The sequence below is a fragment of the Megascapheus bottae genome, chromosome 23, assembly GCF_031878675.1.
Source record: "Megascapheus bottae isolate mThoBot1 chromosome 23, mThoBot2.hap1, whole genome shotgun sequence".
NCBI classification, from domain to species: domain Eukaryota; kingdom Metazoa; phylum Chordata; class Mammalia; order Rodentia; family Geomyidae; genus Megascapheus; species Megascapheus bottae.
In genome coordinates, this window is record NC_143531.1 from 14,986,335 (window position 1) to 15,005,249 (window position 18,915).

The 18,915-nt window shown below is 38.7% G+C and overlaps 1 protein-coding gene across 1 annotated transcript; it reads left to right on the forward strand.

The window, feature by feature from the left end:
• The first annotated feature begins 4,124 nt into the window (after positions 1-4,124).
• LOC150047366 (alcohol dehydrogenase 1-like) lies at positions 4,125-17,310 on the forward strand. Its single transcript, XM_090356545.1, has 9 exons — positions 4,125-4,163; positions 5,738-5,839; positions 10,009-10,147; positions 11,139-11,226; positions 11,342-11,561; positions 11,732-11,992; positions 12,543-12,678; positions 15,714-15,852; positions 17,286-17,310. Exons 1-9 carry the CDS (start codon positions 4,125-4,127, stop codon positions 17,308-17,310), a joined length of 1,149 nt encoding a protein of 382 aa, XP_090212671.1.
• The last annotated feature ends 1,605 nt before the right edge of the window (positions 17,311-18,915 follow it).

An 18,915-nucleotide genomic window follows, 5' to 3' on the forward strand; every position in this document is an offset into this window, starting at 1 on the left:
CTAACTCCTACCAACCAGGAGTTTCAAGAGCTCCATGTCAGGAACCAGAGGCAAAGAGCAAATAATGATCTATTATGTCTCAGTATTTAGATAATGGTATTTCACCAGCAGTTGCCATGCATATTTGCAGGTCAAAACTGGGCCATTAAGGAAAAAAATGAAGATGATTATCCCTTTGCTCAAGTTTTTGAATAGTGGGTTACAAGTGGTCGATGCATTCATTTATATTGTGTTATATTAACAACTTCAGCTATGGGTAAAAGTCGGGAAAGGAGTTTTGTGGTCAAGTCAGTTGTAAGTTTAACTCCTTATACTTGCTGCCTCCAAGTATTCACACCCACAGTGAGTTATTTCCTGGTAAGGATTTAATCAAGGCAATCATTCCATAGCTAAGGCTAACTCTAACTAGAATTAAGGTTAACTTCAATTTGAATCCCCGTGTTAAAGTTTGCCAACTGGCCTGGAGTGTGGTCTAGTAATAAAGTACTTGCTTAGCATGCATGAAGCCCTAGGTTTGATTCCTCAAGTACCACATACATAAAAATAGCCAGAAGTGGTGCTGTGGCTCACATAGTAGGGCACTAGTGCTGAGAAAGCCCTAGGACAGTGCTCAGACCCTGAGTTCAAGCCCCAGGACTAGCAAAAAAAAAAAAAAAAAAAAGTTTGCCAACTAATACAGCTCAGCAGGAGTTAAAGATAATTTAGAAACAAATAGATTTTACACTTCCATAAAATAGACTCTCTTTTATTTTGCTGTGGGTTAGATAATGCTATTAACTAAATTTGGGCCTTCCAACAGGGTTAAATAGCTATTTTATTTTTTTGGAGATACTGGATGGACTTGAGAAGGTTTAAGGACATTGTAGCAAAGATTAGGCTTAATTAACTTCTTAGCTATGTCAGGGGATGACTGCAAACATCTTTTTTTTTCCCATTTACTCTTGAGAAGCAGGATTTTTATTGGTGACAGTGGTCACCAGTAAACTCAGCTGCACTGAGTTTTGTAGGGCCTACTGAGTGATGCTTTTGTGAGCATTCTGATCTTCCTTCCACACTCCCCCACTCCTCTGAGTTCACTGCAGAATGGGACCAAAGTCTACGTCAGCCATACCATCAATATTCACAGCATTAGAACCATTTGTCCATGAAGTTGCTCCGGCTTGGATGTGTTGGTCCATGCCTGTGACTTAGACTGAATATGCCTTGATGCTAGAGTCTATAACCGAAGCCTGATAGCCGTAGGAAGGCCATGTAAGCATGGCAGAAGGCACCAGTTCAAAGTACAAGCTTTCTAGCAGGCAGCAGTACCAATTAGCACTCTAAACAAGAAGAGTCCCCTGGTGGTAGTAAATATTATTGAAACACACCAGTTGCAAGCACTGGTGGTGATCGTCCACCTTGAGTGATGGGAGGTACTTTTCACCCCAAATTGGCTCAAGTATGGACTGATGGCACCAAGAAGGTGCGGCAAAAGAGTGCGAGATGGTTCATTACTAACGTGAGGTTTTCAGGAGAGAACAGAGCATGCTCTCCATCAGGCCCAAAAAGCAGCTTACAAGATCAAAGAGAGGTTTTAGCTTTTATTTGATTTCAGAAGTAGGTCAAGGTAAAAGCAGGCCAGGATACACAGAGCTGCCCAGAGATATTAGAGAGATTGTGCAAGTTCCTTGTATGGTAGGTCAGATGGACTCCATAAAGTAAATAGGAATGGGTGGGAATTTGAAAGCTGTTACAAACATTAAACATGAAATAGGATTAAAAGTAGAACCACGTTTTAATCTCTCACTAATGGTTTGTCAATTTATTTATATGATATGCGTTGGGTTTTTTTTAATAGCTCCTGACTTTTTTTCACCTGTACTGATTCTTGATCCCCCCCTCCTTCAAAAGGTGTTTAAAAACCATTGAATAAATTATCACATTGTTGATTGGTTACCTGTGGAGGGGGGAATCAACAACATAAATCCACTTATAGAGCAAAAATTGTCTTTAGGTGGAACCAAAATCTTTCTTAAAAATTTGAGGTGAAAAATACTGAGAATATTGTTCTCCAATCCCCTAAATGTTTCCACTTAGGGAATGTATCATTTGGAATTCTCTATGTAGTTACTGAGTCAGGATTACAAGTGCTAAACATGTGTTGAAGAAGTGCCTATGAAAGGGAAAGTGGAAAGGAACACAATCCACCTGACTGTTAAAGGCGGGCAGGAAAAGAAGGATTCAGTGGAAGAATATCATACTTGATGGAAAATAACTTAAGCTGAAAGCACTCATCTTCCCCCTGTCAGCCAGATCTGAGAACTGTCCTTGCTGCTGACCTGCTGAATCACCTCTCCCCCCTTCCTCCTGAACAAACACACTCAGTGGTCTTGAAAAAGAGCCTCAGATCAAGTCCACAACTGCACTGATGCCTACAGTGGACGCAGATACTGGTGAGACCTTGGAACTCCTCAGTCAAAATAACATTGCTCCCCACCCCACCTTCATCTCACCCTACTTCCAGCTGCCCTGCTCCACTTCCTAGTTGTAAAGGGAGAAGGGGTGCATCATTTTCTCTCCCACTAGGTAAAGGAAAGTCTTTCCCAGGCTTTCCTCCTGAATAAAACCTGCTGGACTGTTGAGTTTGCCCTTTCTGCTCTTTTCATCAATACCTCACTGTAGTTTTAAGAAAATTCCAGGGCTGAGAGTTTGCCTAGAATGCTTGCCTAGAATGTAAGAAGCCATGGGTTTGATTCCTTGATACCACATACACAGAAAAAGCCAGAAGTGGTACTGTGGTTCAAGTGGTATAGCACTAGCCTTGAGAAAGCCCAAGGACAGTGCTCAGGCCCCAAGTTCAAGCCCCAGAACTGCCAAAAGCGGGGGGGGGGGGGGGGGGCAGTAAGGAAAGATGAAAATTCCAGGCATGCCAATAGCAAGCTTCCATTTTGTTAGGGGCTAGCAAATCTGACTTAAAACAGTCAGTGTTAGAGGTTGAATTGTGCCCCACCTTCACCCATCACCAATACCACACACTCCTAGAATAGGAACGTGCTAATGTCCTATCTTTTTGTATCACAGAAGAGAGACTTATTTGAAAATACAGTTACAGATATGACTGATTTCCATTCTGGTGAAGTCATGATAGAGTACAATGGGTGCCTAACCCAATGTCTTAGACAACTGGAAGAAACCAGGCCTTCAAAGGAGAAACATATTTGAACACCGTGCCCATTACAATTATAGTCAATTCAGGGACTGTAATAAGCCAGGTTGGCAAGCATGGCCAGAAAACCATCAGAAGCTTAGAAAAGGCAAGTATCCATTAACATAGAAAATACCTAAAAAAAAATTGGCAAGCAATAACTATAAATGGAATGCTAAGACTGAGATCTCTCATTCTAGATTCTTCTAGTTTTAAAATTAGGTGACTAATGTATTACAGGTTTACTTCTTTTCTAAATTAAACTCTTTGAGTTATGTTTCCATTCTAATAGAATTCCTGTATAAATAACCTCTTTAATTTTATTTCTTCTCTGTGCTAATTCTGGTCAGATATCTTTTATCTAGCTTTACCCTTTTTTCCAGTTTTTGTCTCTTCTCATAATTTCTTAATTTGTCTTCAAAATTCTTCTTTCAAAAATCAAAGGATTAAAAAAGTATCAAAGGATTTGAAGCCAGAAATCTTACCTGAGCTCTGACTAAAATTAATCTATAATTCTTCACGAAGCTTAGTTTCCTTATCCAATTGAATAATAATTATTCTGATTAGAGTAAGAATTAGTCTAGAGGTTATGTGAAGGACCAAATGATACTACAAATCTGAAAGAATTTCCAAATCATAAAGCACAATATGAATTGCAGAAGAGATAGTTCTTTTCCTTCCTTTTCTAAATTTTTATTCTAAAATACTTTCCTCTTTTTCTTTCACTAGTTTTCTCTTCTTCTTCATTTTTTTCTCCTTCATTTCCACTCTTCTGTTTTCTTTCTTCTCTCCCTCAGTTTTTCATTTCTTCCTTTTCTTCCTCCTCCCTCCCTAATTGATGGGTACTGCTTGAGTCACATAGGTATAATAAAGTTCTAATAGTCTGTGTTGGTGATCAGAAGAGACAAGGAAACTCTCAGTCATCAAGCCAGAAGGAAAGATGGAGCAAGATAAGTTCTCTCCGGAGACATCCAACAAAGTAAGTCATAGTTTTCTCTAATGTTTATCAACATGAATGTCAGAAAATAGAAACAAGGGGTTTTATGTTATCATGCTTCTTGGTTGTTGTTTTTTCCTCCTTTGTCACTATTTTTTATTTCTGTTCTTTTCTTATTTAAGTTTATCATTTGAGGGAGGGTAAAGGAGAGCACAGAAATGGTGGAACAAGAGGAAATAGATGGAGCAGTGATACTCACTAGACACTATGTTAAAAATGAACTACACAGGGCCTGGGGTTTGACCTAGTGGTTAAAGTGCTTGCCTAGCATGCATGAAGACCCGGGTTCGATTCCTCGGTACCACATACATAGAAAAAGCCGGAAGTGGTGCTGAGGCTCAAGCGGTAGAGCTCTAGCCTTGAGAAAGTCCAAGGACAGTGCTCAGGCCCTGAGCTCAAGCCCAGAACTGGCAAAAAAAAAAAAAATGAACTACACAACTTGTGGAGGAAGGGATCAAAAGGGGAAAAATGGGGGAAGAGGTAACACATTTCAAAAAGAAATATATTCATTACTAGATTTATGTAACTGTCAATACTTCTATAAAGTAGAAAAATGTGTTTATAAAGCTAACGTCATCCTGCAAATACAGCCAGTCAATATAGGAAAATTAATAACTATCAAAGCTTGAACTGTTTAGTAATTTTTAAATAAAACATGTAATAAATGAAGAAAAGTCATAAGGCATAGGACCTAAGAATGAAGGTAGGGTAAAATGCTCTACATTATATTTTACTAGAATTTGGCTTAAACAAGCAAAAATAGGATTTGTTGTCCTTTTCCTTAAAAAGTCATCTTTTCTAATAATATTTTTCACATGATGAATTGTAATCTTTTGTTTTGAGTGAATGATTAGCATTTAAAAATTATAATGTAAAAATTGAGATGCAGAAAAGCAAACTGGGTTCCACAGACCAGTTGGCCAATAGTATCTTGTGCCATTTTAAGTAAAGAGAAATCCCCACCAAACAGATACCCTGATCTTTTTATATTATATTATTGTATTCTCAGGGTAATTATAGAAAGGTTACAGTTGCATTCATAAGGTAGTGAGTACATTACTTCTTGAACATTGTTACCCCTTCCCATGTTTTTCCCCCCTGCTTTCCCTCCCCTCACCCCCTTAATCTTTAAAAACAAACAAGCAAACTTACAGGGGCCAAGAGTTTGGTCTGGTGGTAGAGTGCTTGCCTAGTATGCAGGAAACCTAGGTTCAATTCCTCGGTACCACATACCTAGAAAAAAGCCAGAAGTGGTGCTGGGTTCAAGTGGTAGAGCTCTAGCCCTGAGAAAGCCCCAAAGACAGTGCTCAGGCCCTGAGCCCAAGCCCAAGACTGACAAAATATAAAAGAGGGCTTTATGTAATATGTACATCACTGGTCTCCCATAGTAATATTTTATAGTATTCAGATGTGTCTGAAACTAAACATATGACTTGAGGTGATAGAAGCAAAATGGCTATTCAGCACAATAACTATACATTTAACTTGCTATCTCACCTGATTTTCAGGTAATAGCAATAAGCTCACCTCATCATTTTATCTTTATGTGCATGTAGATTATTAGATGTCGAGCAGCCATTGCGTGGACCACAAATGCCCCTCTCTCCATTGAAGAGATTGAAGTTGATCCACCAGAGGCTGGTGAGGTGCGAATTAAGGTAAATGTAAAGGAGTCTTTTAGTAGGCATAGATGCCCTGTATGTTTAAAATCATTTTTATAATTTGGGGGGGAGGAATAGCATTTTACATTTAAAGATAATTAAGACTTCCTATGATTTAGACCAGATCTATGTTAACATGTATAATAGTAGGACTGTTACATGTTGTTAAATATTACACATATAAGATATGAAGTGTTGGAAATATTTCAAATACACTGTTGTTTTTTTATTAAAGAATTTATTAACATTGATTTTTACATCATATTTCAAATGACATGTTTAATAAGCAAGTATTCAAGAAGGGAATCTCTATATACAATCACTGGCACTTAGATTTTAGAACATAGTTAAAATTAGGCTGAGGGTTTGTATGTCACACATATTAATCTATGTAATAAAACATTATGTCTATAGATTCATAAATTTTTATGTCTATGTAGTTGTGTTTATGTTTCCAATACTATGTCCATAGCATTGGTACGCAAATATTGAGTCATCGCTCTTGCACTACACTGTTGCTTTTTTAAAAATTTGGAAATTAGGGCTGGGAGTTTGGCCTAGTGATAGAGTGCTTGCCTAACATGCACGAAGACCCAGATTCGATTCCTCAGTACCACATACATAGAAAAAAATGCCAGAAGTGGTGCTGAGGCTGAAGCGGTAGAGCTCTAGCCTTGAGAAAACCCAAGGACAAAGCTCAGGACCTGAGCCCAAGCCCAGGACTGGCAAAAAAAAAAAAAAAAAAAAAAATGGAAACCAGCACAGACAACTGTTAATCAATAAGACTCACTATTTCACAACTGTGAAGTTATTTGGATAGGTAGTTACGTAATTGCTACAGCTTGATTGCACCTTCCAAAGCTCATGTTGAAATTTAATTACCAGTGTCATGAGAGGGGATACCTTTAAGAGGTGCTGAGGACGTGAGACCATGACCCTCGGGAGTGGATGACAGCGGTGATGGTAGGCGTAGGTAAATCACCAGGGGCGTGAGCGCCTCATAAAAAGCACAAATCCTGCCACCCACACATCTTTGCTTTTCAGAAATCTTTTCTTCCAGAATGTTCTGACACAGGAGGGAATCCTAGTCAGATGATAAGATGTGCCATGCTCTTAGACGTATCAGCCTGATACTAACCCACGTGTATTTCTATGGTTCATGATTTATAACAGCAGAAAATAAAGAAGAGACACGCTAGTTCAATAGGAAAGACTGCGAAGACTGGATTCCCTTCCCCCACACATTCCGCCACATCAGGCCTGAGCCAATCTAGGATAATGGGCGGAAAGCACTCATCTTCCTTACTACAGACAAAAAGTTCACTTCCGTCAGGGAAAGATAAGAACTATCTTAGTCTACTCAATGTGATATAATAGAATACCATATGTTAGGTGGTTTAAACGCCTACATGTATTTTCTAACACTTCTGGAGGCGAGAAAGTGTCATGATCAAAGTGCCAACATGTTTGGATTATGGTGAGATCTCTCTTTCTGACTTGCAGAAGCACATCTCGCTATGTCCTCACATGGCAGAAGGTGAGAGAACAAGCAAACTTTCTGGTATCTCTGTTCATACCGTCATCTCACCATGGGGGTTTTGCCCTTGGGACTTTATTTGAATCCATCTCCAGGTACCATTACACGAGAGGTTAGGATTTCAACATACCCCGTGGGGTAAATAATTGTCTATCATTAAAATTTAAGAGACCATTTCCCAGTTCATGGGGCAGAGTAAGGCTGAGCAAGCCACCCTCGTCCTCACTCATTGATGTTGCAGTGTGCTGAAGTGGGAAGTGCAGTGTGGGAAGAGACGAGAAGGGAGACTTCTCAGTTCTGTCGCGGCGCTAAGGAGGCTAACTTTACTTGAAAAGGAATGTGAAAGGACTGATATCTTCAGGAGAGACACATCACATACATAGATACACACAAGTATAGCAACAGGTGTCTTTAGTCTGTTTTCTGCTGAATCTTGGTTTTTTTCTTTTTTCTTTTTGTTCCTTTGTTGTTGTTGGTGGTGGTGGTGGTGATGGTCATGGGGAGATGGAACTCAGGGCCCAGGCACTGCCCCTGAGCTCTTTTGCTCAAGGTTAGCTCTACCACTTTGGGTCATAGCACCACCTCCATCTTTTCAGTGATTAATTGAAGATAAGTGTCTCAGGGACTTTCCTGTCTAAGCTGGCTTTGAACTGCGATCCTCAGATCTCAGCCTCCTCAGGAGCTAGGATTATAAGCATGAGTCACCAGCACCTGGCAAGTCTGGGTACTTTATAAAGAAATGACAGTTATTTAACCTACAATTTCAGCACAATGCAGGTATCTGACTAGCTTCTGGTAAGGGCATCATATTGTGTTAAAAGTGGCAGAGAAGTGGGAAGATAATAAAAGTGAAAGGGGAAAAAAATCAAAATCCCACATACTGGGAATAGGGACGAGAATAGAGTTAGTAACCAAATAAGCAGAAACAGCAAAATCAGCAAGCTACTAGTGAGGGAAAGAGGAAAGAAAAGATAATCAGATCTATAGATACTATATTCGGTATTCAATTTTCAACAACAAATTATAGGAACACTGAAACAGGATCATTGACCATCAGACTGGAAAAAGAACAAGTGATTGAAACTTACTTTTGTGAGAGAAAACATGATGTTGCAGCCACCTTAGAGGCTAGACTTAAAGACTTCAAAATAGACTAATATAAACACATTCAAAGAACTAACTTCAATGGTATTGAAAATACTTTTAAAAGCATGAAGACAATGATTCATCAAAAGGATAATGTCAATAAAGAGAAACTATGTTAAAACAACTATTTCATGAATAAATTCTGTCCCAAACTTTGATTTTTGCCTTCCAAGTAACTGGGATTACAGGCTTGATCCACTTGTCTAAGTTTAGTTCCTTAGAAATAACTCAAACTGGGGCCGGGAGTTTGGCCTAGTGGTTAAAGTGCTTGCCTAGTATGCATGAGGACCCGGGTTCGATTCCTCGGTACCACATACATAGAAAAAAAGCCGGAAAGTGGTGCTGAGGCTCAAGTGGTAGAGCTCTAGCCTTGAGAAAGTCCAAGGACAGTGCTCAGGCCCTGAGCTCAAGCCCAGGACTGGCAAAAAAAAATAAAATAAATTAAATTAAAAAAAAAAGAACTCAAACTGGGTTCGCTTCAGGAGCACTTATATTGAAAACAACCCCACACAGTCACTTTATCTTTTGACTGGGAGTCTAAGCCATTTTATTCATAAACCATCCACAGAGAAAGATTTAATGTTGACATTTTCTAAGCTGTTTAATCTTTTGCTGTATTCTTTGTACTTTGTTTACTTTTTGTACTGATTTCTTTTGTGTAACTTCATGTGTGTGTGTGTGTGTGTGTGTGTGTGTGTGTCTGTGTGTATGAGACAGAGAGAGACAGAGAGAGACAGAGACAGAGAGACAGAGAGATTGTTTTGGAACTTACGTAAAATATCTTAGAGTTGAAATAGTCTATTTTAAGTTAAAAACTTAACTCCAACTTAAGTTCAACCAAATATAAAGTTCTGTATTTAACCATTGTTTTTGCTATGCTTGTGGCAATTTATTTTTTCTGGGGCCATCTTTAAGGTATTTCTACACTAATCATTTTAATAACTTGTTAACTTTTAGTATAATTAAAAAATCATTAGCACTTCCATTTTTATTTTGGGCTACAGTTTGTAACTAGAATGTCAAGATCAGGTCAGGGAACTTAAGAGGAAGAGCCTTTAGTGTTTCAGCCTTTTCTACTGAAAGAGTGAGATGTAGGGGAAGAAACCCAAACTTATCCAGGGTATCCCTTTGCTTGAGTACATATATCAAAACAGACCCTAACATCTAGGTTGTCTGTTTTGTCACATCCCATAGAATTTGTACTTTTCTTGAAAAAGATCCAGAAAATGAGCTAGGGTTCTTTGTGATGCTAGAAAGATCCAGGGAAAATGATAAAGGCAAAGACAAACTAATTACTGTGGTCCTTCTTTTTCTAAAATAGTTGTGTCATGTATTGATTCAACCAATAATATTTCTAAAGTATAGCCCAAACTATAAAGACTTTATTTAATCTGCTTCTAGACTTGGACATAAAACAATATTTTTAAGACTCACTAATGTTATGACAAGACATTTTATTTCCAATTGTGTAATGACCTTTCAGATTATAGCCTCTGGGATCTGTGGTACTGATCTGCACATCCTGGAAGGGAGAAACAAAGTGCCATTTCCTGTCATTTTGGGCCATGAGGGAGCTGGAATCGTAGAGAGTATTGGAAAAGGAGTAACCAGTGTGATACCAGGTAGGTTAACAGGAAAGATATGGTGCCAACTCTGCTCTAATTCACTCTGACTCTTCCCAAAAGTGACTCTGAAGATAACAGAATGTATTATATGGTAACAAAAGTATGAGAAGTAGGCAGACAAAGACCCAGAGTCCTAACCTGGGGATACAACTCAATGGTATTGTATTGGACTAGTATGTATGAAGCTCCATACTTAGCACTGAAAAACACTAGCTAAGAATTGTAAATGTAAGGTATTTTATTTGTCCGTTTCAAATATATGTGATTGAGAGCTCTCACACACACAGTTGATAATTGTTTAAGATGCCGACCGTCAGCATCATCTATTAAAATTTCCTTCCAAACTTGTATTTACTATTTGCATATTACACACATTCATGTTTCAAACCCTTTACAGTATTATGTGTTATTCTAGCAATAAACTTGGGTCATAGGTACTTTATGCTCACTGTATGTATGAAGAAATAGAAGCTTGCCTTTGGCAAAGTTTAAAACTACCTTATTCAGTTTATTTTTAGCTACTTAATAGCAAAGCGAGACATGAGGTTATAAGTTATTTTACCTCAAATTTTAGACTTTTGTTCAGTAAGATTATCTCACAATGAGTATTAACTCTAGTATAACACTAGAGTAAAACTTACTCATACACAGAGTAGAAGCTCTGTCTTTCTCCTGAAATAGAGCACTGACAAAAATATAAGTTTTATGTTTACAAATACTGATGTCACTCTTAAACTTGGCTATGAAACCCTTGAAACCTTCATATTTCTAGACACATAAAAAGAAACCAACTGTTTCTGTACCTTTATTTGGATTAAAATTGATTTTTTTATTCCAGTGTGAGATAATTGACTTCAGAAATAATGAGAATTTTCATTACAGCAAGTTAATAAAATCTACTGTAAATAATTCCTAATCTTGTAAATGTGATATTACTATTTACAGCTCTGCTCCGATGGTAATCTCTTTCTTTGTTCTTTCTCTCTAGGAGATAAAGTCTTAATGTTCCCACTTCCTCAATGCAGAGAATGTAACTACTGCCTGCACCCCAAAGGCAACATGTGTGTGAAGGAAAAGTTAGTCTCCTTTACTTTTGATTCATTTTAACCCCATTTTGCTTTCCTTGGTAGGAGTATTAATTGGGAGCTAAAATATTTTCTCTTTCCATCATTCCATGTATCTGTGCAACAGTGTTCTCTCTCCAACTGGACTAATGTTAGATGGCACCAGCAGATTCTCCTGCAAAGGAAGGAAGATTTATCATCTTTATGGCACCAGCACATTCACTGACTACACTGTAGTGCATGAAATCGCGGTGGGGAAAATTGACGATGCTGCTCCATTGGAGAAAGTCTGCATCATGAGCTGTGAGGTGCCTACAGGCTTTGGAGCTGTATTTAACACAGCCAAGGTAAGAACGTACACCTGTGCATTTTCAGACACCTGTACAGTGTGCCACCCGGAGCCATGCCATCAGAGTTTCTTCCATCACAGATAAAACCAAAATAGTTTTTTTCTTTCCTGTTATTCAGGACCATCAGCTTTGGATGTTTAATAGAAGTTTAACCTCTGAATTGGCAGGTTACCCCCGGGTCCACCTGTGTGGTTTACGGACTTGGAGGAATTGGCTCAGCTGTTGTCATGGGCTGCAAAGCCTCTGGTGCATCTAGGATCATTGGAGTGGATATCAATGAAGAGAAGTTTCCCCGGGCAAGAGCGTTAGGGGTCACAGATTGTCTCAACCCTCGAGCCCTCCAGAAACCTGTCCAGGAGGTAGTGGTGGAAATGACCGGCGACGGCGTTGACTTTGCCTTTGAAGCCATTGGTCTTGTTGAAACCATGGTATGTGGTCTTGGTAATACTAAGGAGATGCTACCTGTCACATGTCACTGCATATTAAATTATCTTCGGAACAAAATTAAATTCCTGGAATTTTGATGTGGTTTGGTTTGGGAAGATTAGGGTTGATAGTGCTAGAAATTGAACCCAGCGTTTTACATGTGCTAAGTAGATAGTCTTAATATTAAGCTAAATAAACCCTTAGTCCTGTGGAATTCTGCAATTTTTCCACTAGCTCTTTGAACACATCTTGAAGTGCATTTTCCCTGCTGTGCTACGAACACATTTTATCCCATTTGCATTTCTATCATCTAGTTATCATCTATCATCTAGTTTCTATCCAGTTAAATAGTCTCTTTCATGATTTGAAAGATCGATAAGGCTAATCATAATGAATTGGAACATTTTTCTCAAGATCTCATAGTAAACGTAGTACATGCTAGCATCTTTTCTGTTAATTCTCTCCTCTAGCTTTCCTGACAATGCATTCTAGAATTGTGAGCATGGAAATGGGGAACTACTGAGAAACTAATCCATTTATTTCTGGAATTAGGTCGCCGCTCTGGAATCATGCCATATGAGCTATGGAGTGTGTGTGATTATTGGAGTAGCACCCTCAAATGCAAAACTCTCCTTTGACCCCATGCTGTTACTCCCTGGAAGAACTCTGAAGGGGGAAATTATGGGAGGTAGGGTTTTCCATTTTCTTTTTGCCTCTTCCAGAAACTAGGTATCCAGCATGTTTCTTAACAAGAAATAAGTGAGGAAGGGGGAAAGTATGAAGGAAAAAAAACATTTCTGTATTAAAGGAAATAGAAGACAGCGTATCAAAAATAGAAAAGCATATCTTTCCTTCTCACATAGGCATTTATCACATATAGGAACCAAAAGAGATGAAGAGCTTGGCATTATTGATAGGACAGAGAAGATTTACAGTTTAGGTACTCATTAGTACATTGGTGCACCATTCCTCAGAACAGAATAAGCTTGAAGAAGGTTCACTGTATTAACCCCTAAATCTAACAAATGAAGTTCCTTGAAACTTAATTTGCTACATAATAACAAAACAAGAAGCTAGGGGCTAGTACCTCATGCCTGTTATTTCTAACTTCTCAGGAGGCTGAGATCTAAGGATTGCAGTTCAAAGTCAGCCTTGGCAGAAGAGTCCATGATACTTTTATCTCCAATTAGCCACCAGAAAACCAGAAGTGTCCCTGTGACTCAAGGTCGTAGAGCACTAGCCTTGAGCAGAAGACCTCAGGGTTGGCGCCCAGGCCAAGAGTCTAAGCTTCATGACAAACCAAAAAAAAAAAAAAAAAAAAAAATCTCAGTGGTGCTGTGGCTCATGTGGTAGAGCACTAACCTTGAGTTGAAGAGCTCAAGGACAGTGCCCAGGCCCAGAGTTCAAGCTTCACCACTGAAAAAAAAATTTTTTTAAAAAGGACTTCTTTGAAAAAAATAATAATAACTTCTTTCAGACACAGAAACCATCTTAATTTTTCAATATGAGTAAAGTTCAATTTATCAATTAAACATCATTTGAAAATCTAGTGGGAAAAGGTCCAAGGGGGATGAGATTCTTAAAGAGGGTGGCACTAGATCAAGATGCATTGTATTCATATACTGCTTTGTTAAGCAACCTCCCTTGTACAACTACTTAAAGAAGAATTAAGCTGCTACTGATAATGAATGACTAAGCATGACTGACATTGAATTTTCTTCAGAGCTAACCATCTGTAGTAGTCCATTTTCTTTTACCATCAAAAAATAAACTGTGGGTCAGGTGTGTGGCCTAGTGGTTGAATACTTGTCTAGCATGCACAAAGCCCTAGGTTCGATTCCTTGGTACCACATACACAGAAAAAAGTCAGAAATGATGCTATGCCTCAAATGTTAAAGCACTAGCCTTGAGCACAAAGAGGCTTAGAGACAGTGCTCAGGCCCTGATATCAAGCCCCAGGACTAGCAAATAAAATAAAATAATAATTAATAACAATAATAAACTTCTTTGGTTCATTTTTCTGGCCCAGAGTTGAAAACTTCCATCATCCTAATGATGTTTTTTTCTGCTGGAAGACTCATATGGCAGGGGCCAGAAAGCATGTATATGTATGTAGTTTATCTTTTTCTTGTTCTTATAAAACTATCAGAATATACTTATGAGGTTCTCTACTCCATGACCTCATGCAAACCCAACTTTCTGCTCAAGTCCCACCTCTAGACAGATAAAGTAGCTACTCTCTCCATACCCACACTGCGGGTGGAATTTTCACACATGATCCCTGGAGAGACACATTCAAGCCATATCCAAGCCATAGCAACATCACTGGCTCCGCTGAAGGAATTGCTTTAGGTCTACTCACACTCTTCACCCCTTGTTTGCCATATCTCTTTCCTCCTTGCTCTATATAAACATGTTGACTGGAAGCTTCAGAAATGAAAGCTAAAACCAACATTTATTTTTCATTATTTAGAAAATAATTTATTAGTTTCTATAATCAAACTAAAACCAACATTTTCATTAGCTAATTATTTCAAGTATTTTGAAACACTAACAGGAAACTGATTACTACACTTATTAAGCAACATAAACTCTGCAAATAGAGATCTGATAAGAGTATTAGACTCAGAGGCAGAAGGAAATATGTAGAAAGGCTAGAGCCTTAATTATGGGGTTTGTTTTGTTTTGCTTTGCTGTGCTTCAGGGAAAAACAAGCCATGCAGGGTAGGCAATGAGAACTTAAACAGCTTGAATCATTTCTATAGTTTCTCAGATACAAGGCTGGTCCCAAGTGGTATATCGACTTGCCTTGGAGTGCAGAGAATATTCTATTGTCCACTGCAGTCTTTGTCTGAGCAGAAGCAGTTGGACATATGGATAGGTGATTTTTAAACTAAAGGCAGATCCCAAGCAAGTTGTCTGCTATCTCTAGAAGTTAACCCTTGCCTTGTTCCCAGAACCCCCAAATGCCAACTAAGCAGGAGCCTGAGATCTGAGAATCACAGTTTGGCTCCAGCCCACAAAAACAAATCCTCAAGACTCTTATCTCCAATTAAGCAGCAAAAAAGCTAGAAATAGAAGTGTGGCTCAAGTGCGCAACAACAAAAAAAAAAGCCAAGCAAGAATCATAAATCCTGAGTTCAAACCCCAGGACAAACAACAAAAGTAAAATAACAAATAAATGAACTAAAACAAGGAATCAGTCTTTCTATTTGCCTTCTTTTTGACAATCAAATGGTAAATGGCCTAGGGAGAGAGTACCAATAGCATCTAGCACAACTTCTTTATTGTACTATCCTCCAAAAGTTAATCCATAATGAGATTACTTTCTGGAGATGAAATGTTAGGTTTGTGAAGCTGACCTAGCAACTCCAAGGAGACTATAGCAATGCCAGTCAAACTAGCTGGAGGGTGCTGAGTGCCTTGGAGACAAAGTGGAACTACTGGCTACAGGACAGTATTAGATCTACTCCCACAGCCCATGTGGCTCGCATGTAAGGAACTGCCAAGACAATGGATGATCTTAATATTCCTGACTGAGTACCACGTTGGTTCCACTGAGCAATAGCTTGCTTTTGATGCTTAGAAAAAAGATCAAAGGGTGGATGGGTTAAGATTTACCATGAGTACTTTAGCCAAGGATATGCAAAAGTAATTCATTGGACTCTTTGTTTAGTTTTGACATTTTTCAAGTCCTATTGTTTCTGTCCTTTTCTTTTATAGAGTATAAAACCAGAGATGCTATCCCTAAACTGGTAACTGACTATGTAAACAAAAAAATCAACATAGACCCACTCATAACACATAAGTTTCCTTTTGAAGGAATCAACAAGGCATTTGAATTGTTCCAAGATGGAAACTGGTGAGTATGTATGTGTGAGTGGTGTAAGTGTACCATGTATCTTGATGAGATATTATGCATATGACTTTTACCCAAAATTTTGTGAAAAAAATGAGAATTTGTGAAAAAAATGAGAATATGTGAAAGTAGGTAATCATGAGAAACAGTTTAGGAAACAGCGAGAGAGAGAGAGAGAGAGAGAGAGAGAGAGAGAGAGAGAGAGAGAGAGAGAGAGAGAGCGCTTGAGTTCATTGAAAGGAGCTCTCAATTCCCTATTCAGTTGGTCTATGACTTGGTCCAGGTAACTATTCTTGTTTAAAATGAGGATAAAAATATGGGTGCCAGTGGCTCACACCTGTAATCCTAGCTACTCAGGAGGCTAAGATCTGAGGATTGAGGTTCAAAGCCAGCCAATAACCACCAGAAAACCAGAAGTGGTGCTGTGGCTCAATGTGGTAGAGTGGTAGCCTTGAGCTGAAGAGATCAGGTACAGCACACTGGCCCAGAGTTCAAGCCCCACACCTGACCAAAAGAAAAGTTGAAATGAATAAATGAACATGAACAAAAGCCACCCATACAAAAGCATTAGGATGGTAGATTTGCAGTACTGCTCATTTCTGACAAACCCACCAATGCATATGGCAAAAGATTCTTCCTAATGGGATATAGTTTGATAGCTATTAAGGGCTTAATACCACAAGAGATAAGAAACACAACTGTCGATACTAATAGAATATAGTGAAATATAGGAAAGGGGCAGAAATGAAAGTGGAGACAAGACGTGTGAAAATGTTTATAGCACAATATTTTCTCTCCCATATAACTGATACAAGTCAATAAAAATGATTTTGAGTTTACAGTGGGGAAAAAGAAAGTAAAGACAAGATATGGGGATGAGTGGATAATTCTCTCTTAAAAAATCACATTGTGGGGGCCGGAAGTTTGGTCTAGTGGTAGAATGTTTGCCTAGCATGCACGAAGACAGGGTTCAATCCCTGGCACCACATACATAGAAAAAAAAAGCTGGAAGTGGTGCAGAGGCTCAAGTGGTAGAGCTCTAGCCTTGAGAAAGTCCAAGGACAGTGCTCAGGCCCTGAGCTCAAGCCCACAACTGGCAAAAAAAAAAATCACATTGTAGCCAGGCACAGTGGCTCACACCTGTAATCCTTAGCCACTCAGGAGGCTCAGATCTAAGGATCAAGGTTCAAAGCCAGCCCGGACACAAAAGGACCTGAGACTCTTATCTCCAATTAACCTTTAGAAAATGGGAAGTGGGGCTCAAGGGTAGGGTGGTGGCCTTGAGCTGAGGAGCTCAGGGACATTGCCCAGGCCTGAGTCAAGCCCCATGATTCCCACACACACACAGACATAAAAATCACATTGTAATTATTATACACTGTCTGCATCTGTACCAACAAGTGGTTGCTTCAGTATTTGAGTGCTTTGTGTTTCAGCATCCGCTGTGTCCTCTTGTTCTGACCCCGGATAAGGAGATAGATCAGAAGCATCCTCCCCAGTGACCCGCTGAGCTTCTTCACTCCCCAGATGACTTCATGATATCAGTAGAGATAAAAATTGGAAAAAGAGGGGCTGGGAGTTTGGCCTAGTGGTTAAAGTGCTTGCCTAGCATGCATGAAGACCCGGGTTCGATTCCTCGGTACCACATACATAGATAAAAGCCAGAAATGGTGCTGAGGCTCAAGCGGTAGAGCTCTAGCCTTGAGAAAATCCAAGGACAGTGCTCAGGCCCTGAGCTCAAGCCCAGGACTGGCAAAAAAAAAAATGGAAAAAGAGTACTGTGGAATTTTAAGAAGTAGAACTATTATAAAACTAACTCTTTTGAGGCACATATCTACTGATGAAATAAATGTGTATCAATGCTAAGCATTACCCTTTAGATTTCTTTATTTTAGGCTTCAACTTATACTTACTTTAAAACATATTTGTTGTATAAAATGCTTCTCTACAATCTTGCTTCAGAATAATCTTAACAATATGCTGCCTTGTGAGGGGAAGTAGGGGAAGATGGATGAGAAGGGGGATGACTGATTAACTCAATGACATGGATTGAATTAAATATTAATTGGTGTTGGTGTTGCAGAGTTTTTTCTTATTAATCCTGCTTCAAAAACAAAACTATTTGACAGTGACTTTTACAATCCTACAACCAGAAGTGCATCTTCCTACTTAACATGTGGAACAGATTTACAATCTTAGAATGGATCTGGGTTATTCCCTTTCTCTGATTCATCTTTTAAGGTCAAATAGGTGAAGAATTTGTTGTGAATGATAAAGGTATGAATAATTATTAAACAATTCTGGACAGAGCTATGCCCTGGTGAATCATTTTCTCAGACAAGAGCTCATGTCTATGTCTGGAAAATGTCCTGAACTGTTCATTTTCCATGGCATGCCATGCTTACATTATGAAATCATAACTGGGAGCAAAAAGAATAAACAGAATCTCTAACAAATGTAGGATCTCTTAAATATGCATGTAATAGTAGTGCCAGAATGAGAACAAAGAGAAAAAGGAGTAGGAAAAAAATGCTTCAATGATAAATAGATTTAAATGAACAAATTTTTATCTTTGCAAACATTAATCTACATATCCTGGAAACCAAACAAACTCAAAGGTAAGTTAAACATAAAAAGATCTACGAATAGGCCATGGTGGGAGGAAAAGCATAAGGGAAAACTTTTCAAAGCAGCAAGAGAAATGTGATTCCTCAATAACATGGAAGTCTCTATCAGTTTAGCAACTGGCTACACTTAAAAATAATGGAGACTATGGCATAACAGGTAGTGGCATAATATTCAAAGAATTCAAGGAAAAACAAGATGCCAGTTAAGAATACTCCTACAGACGAAGGCAAAGTAAAGGCATTTCAAGATTAAAAAAAAAAAAAAACTCCAGCCTATATGAAGGAAAGTTCTTAAAATCTTCTTAAGACGGCTGAGGGAGTGCCTTAAAACTCATTCTACGAGGTTAGTACCCTAATATCAAAAACAAAGACACTATAAGAAAAGAAAAACAAGACTGGGAGTTTGGCCTAGTGGTAGAGTGCTTGCCTAGCATGCATG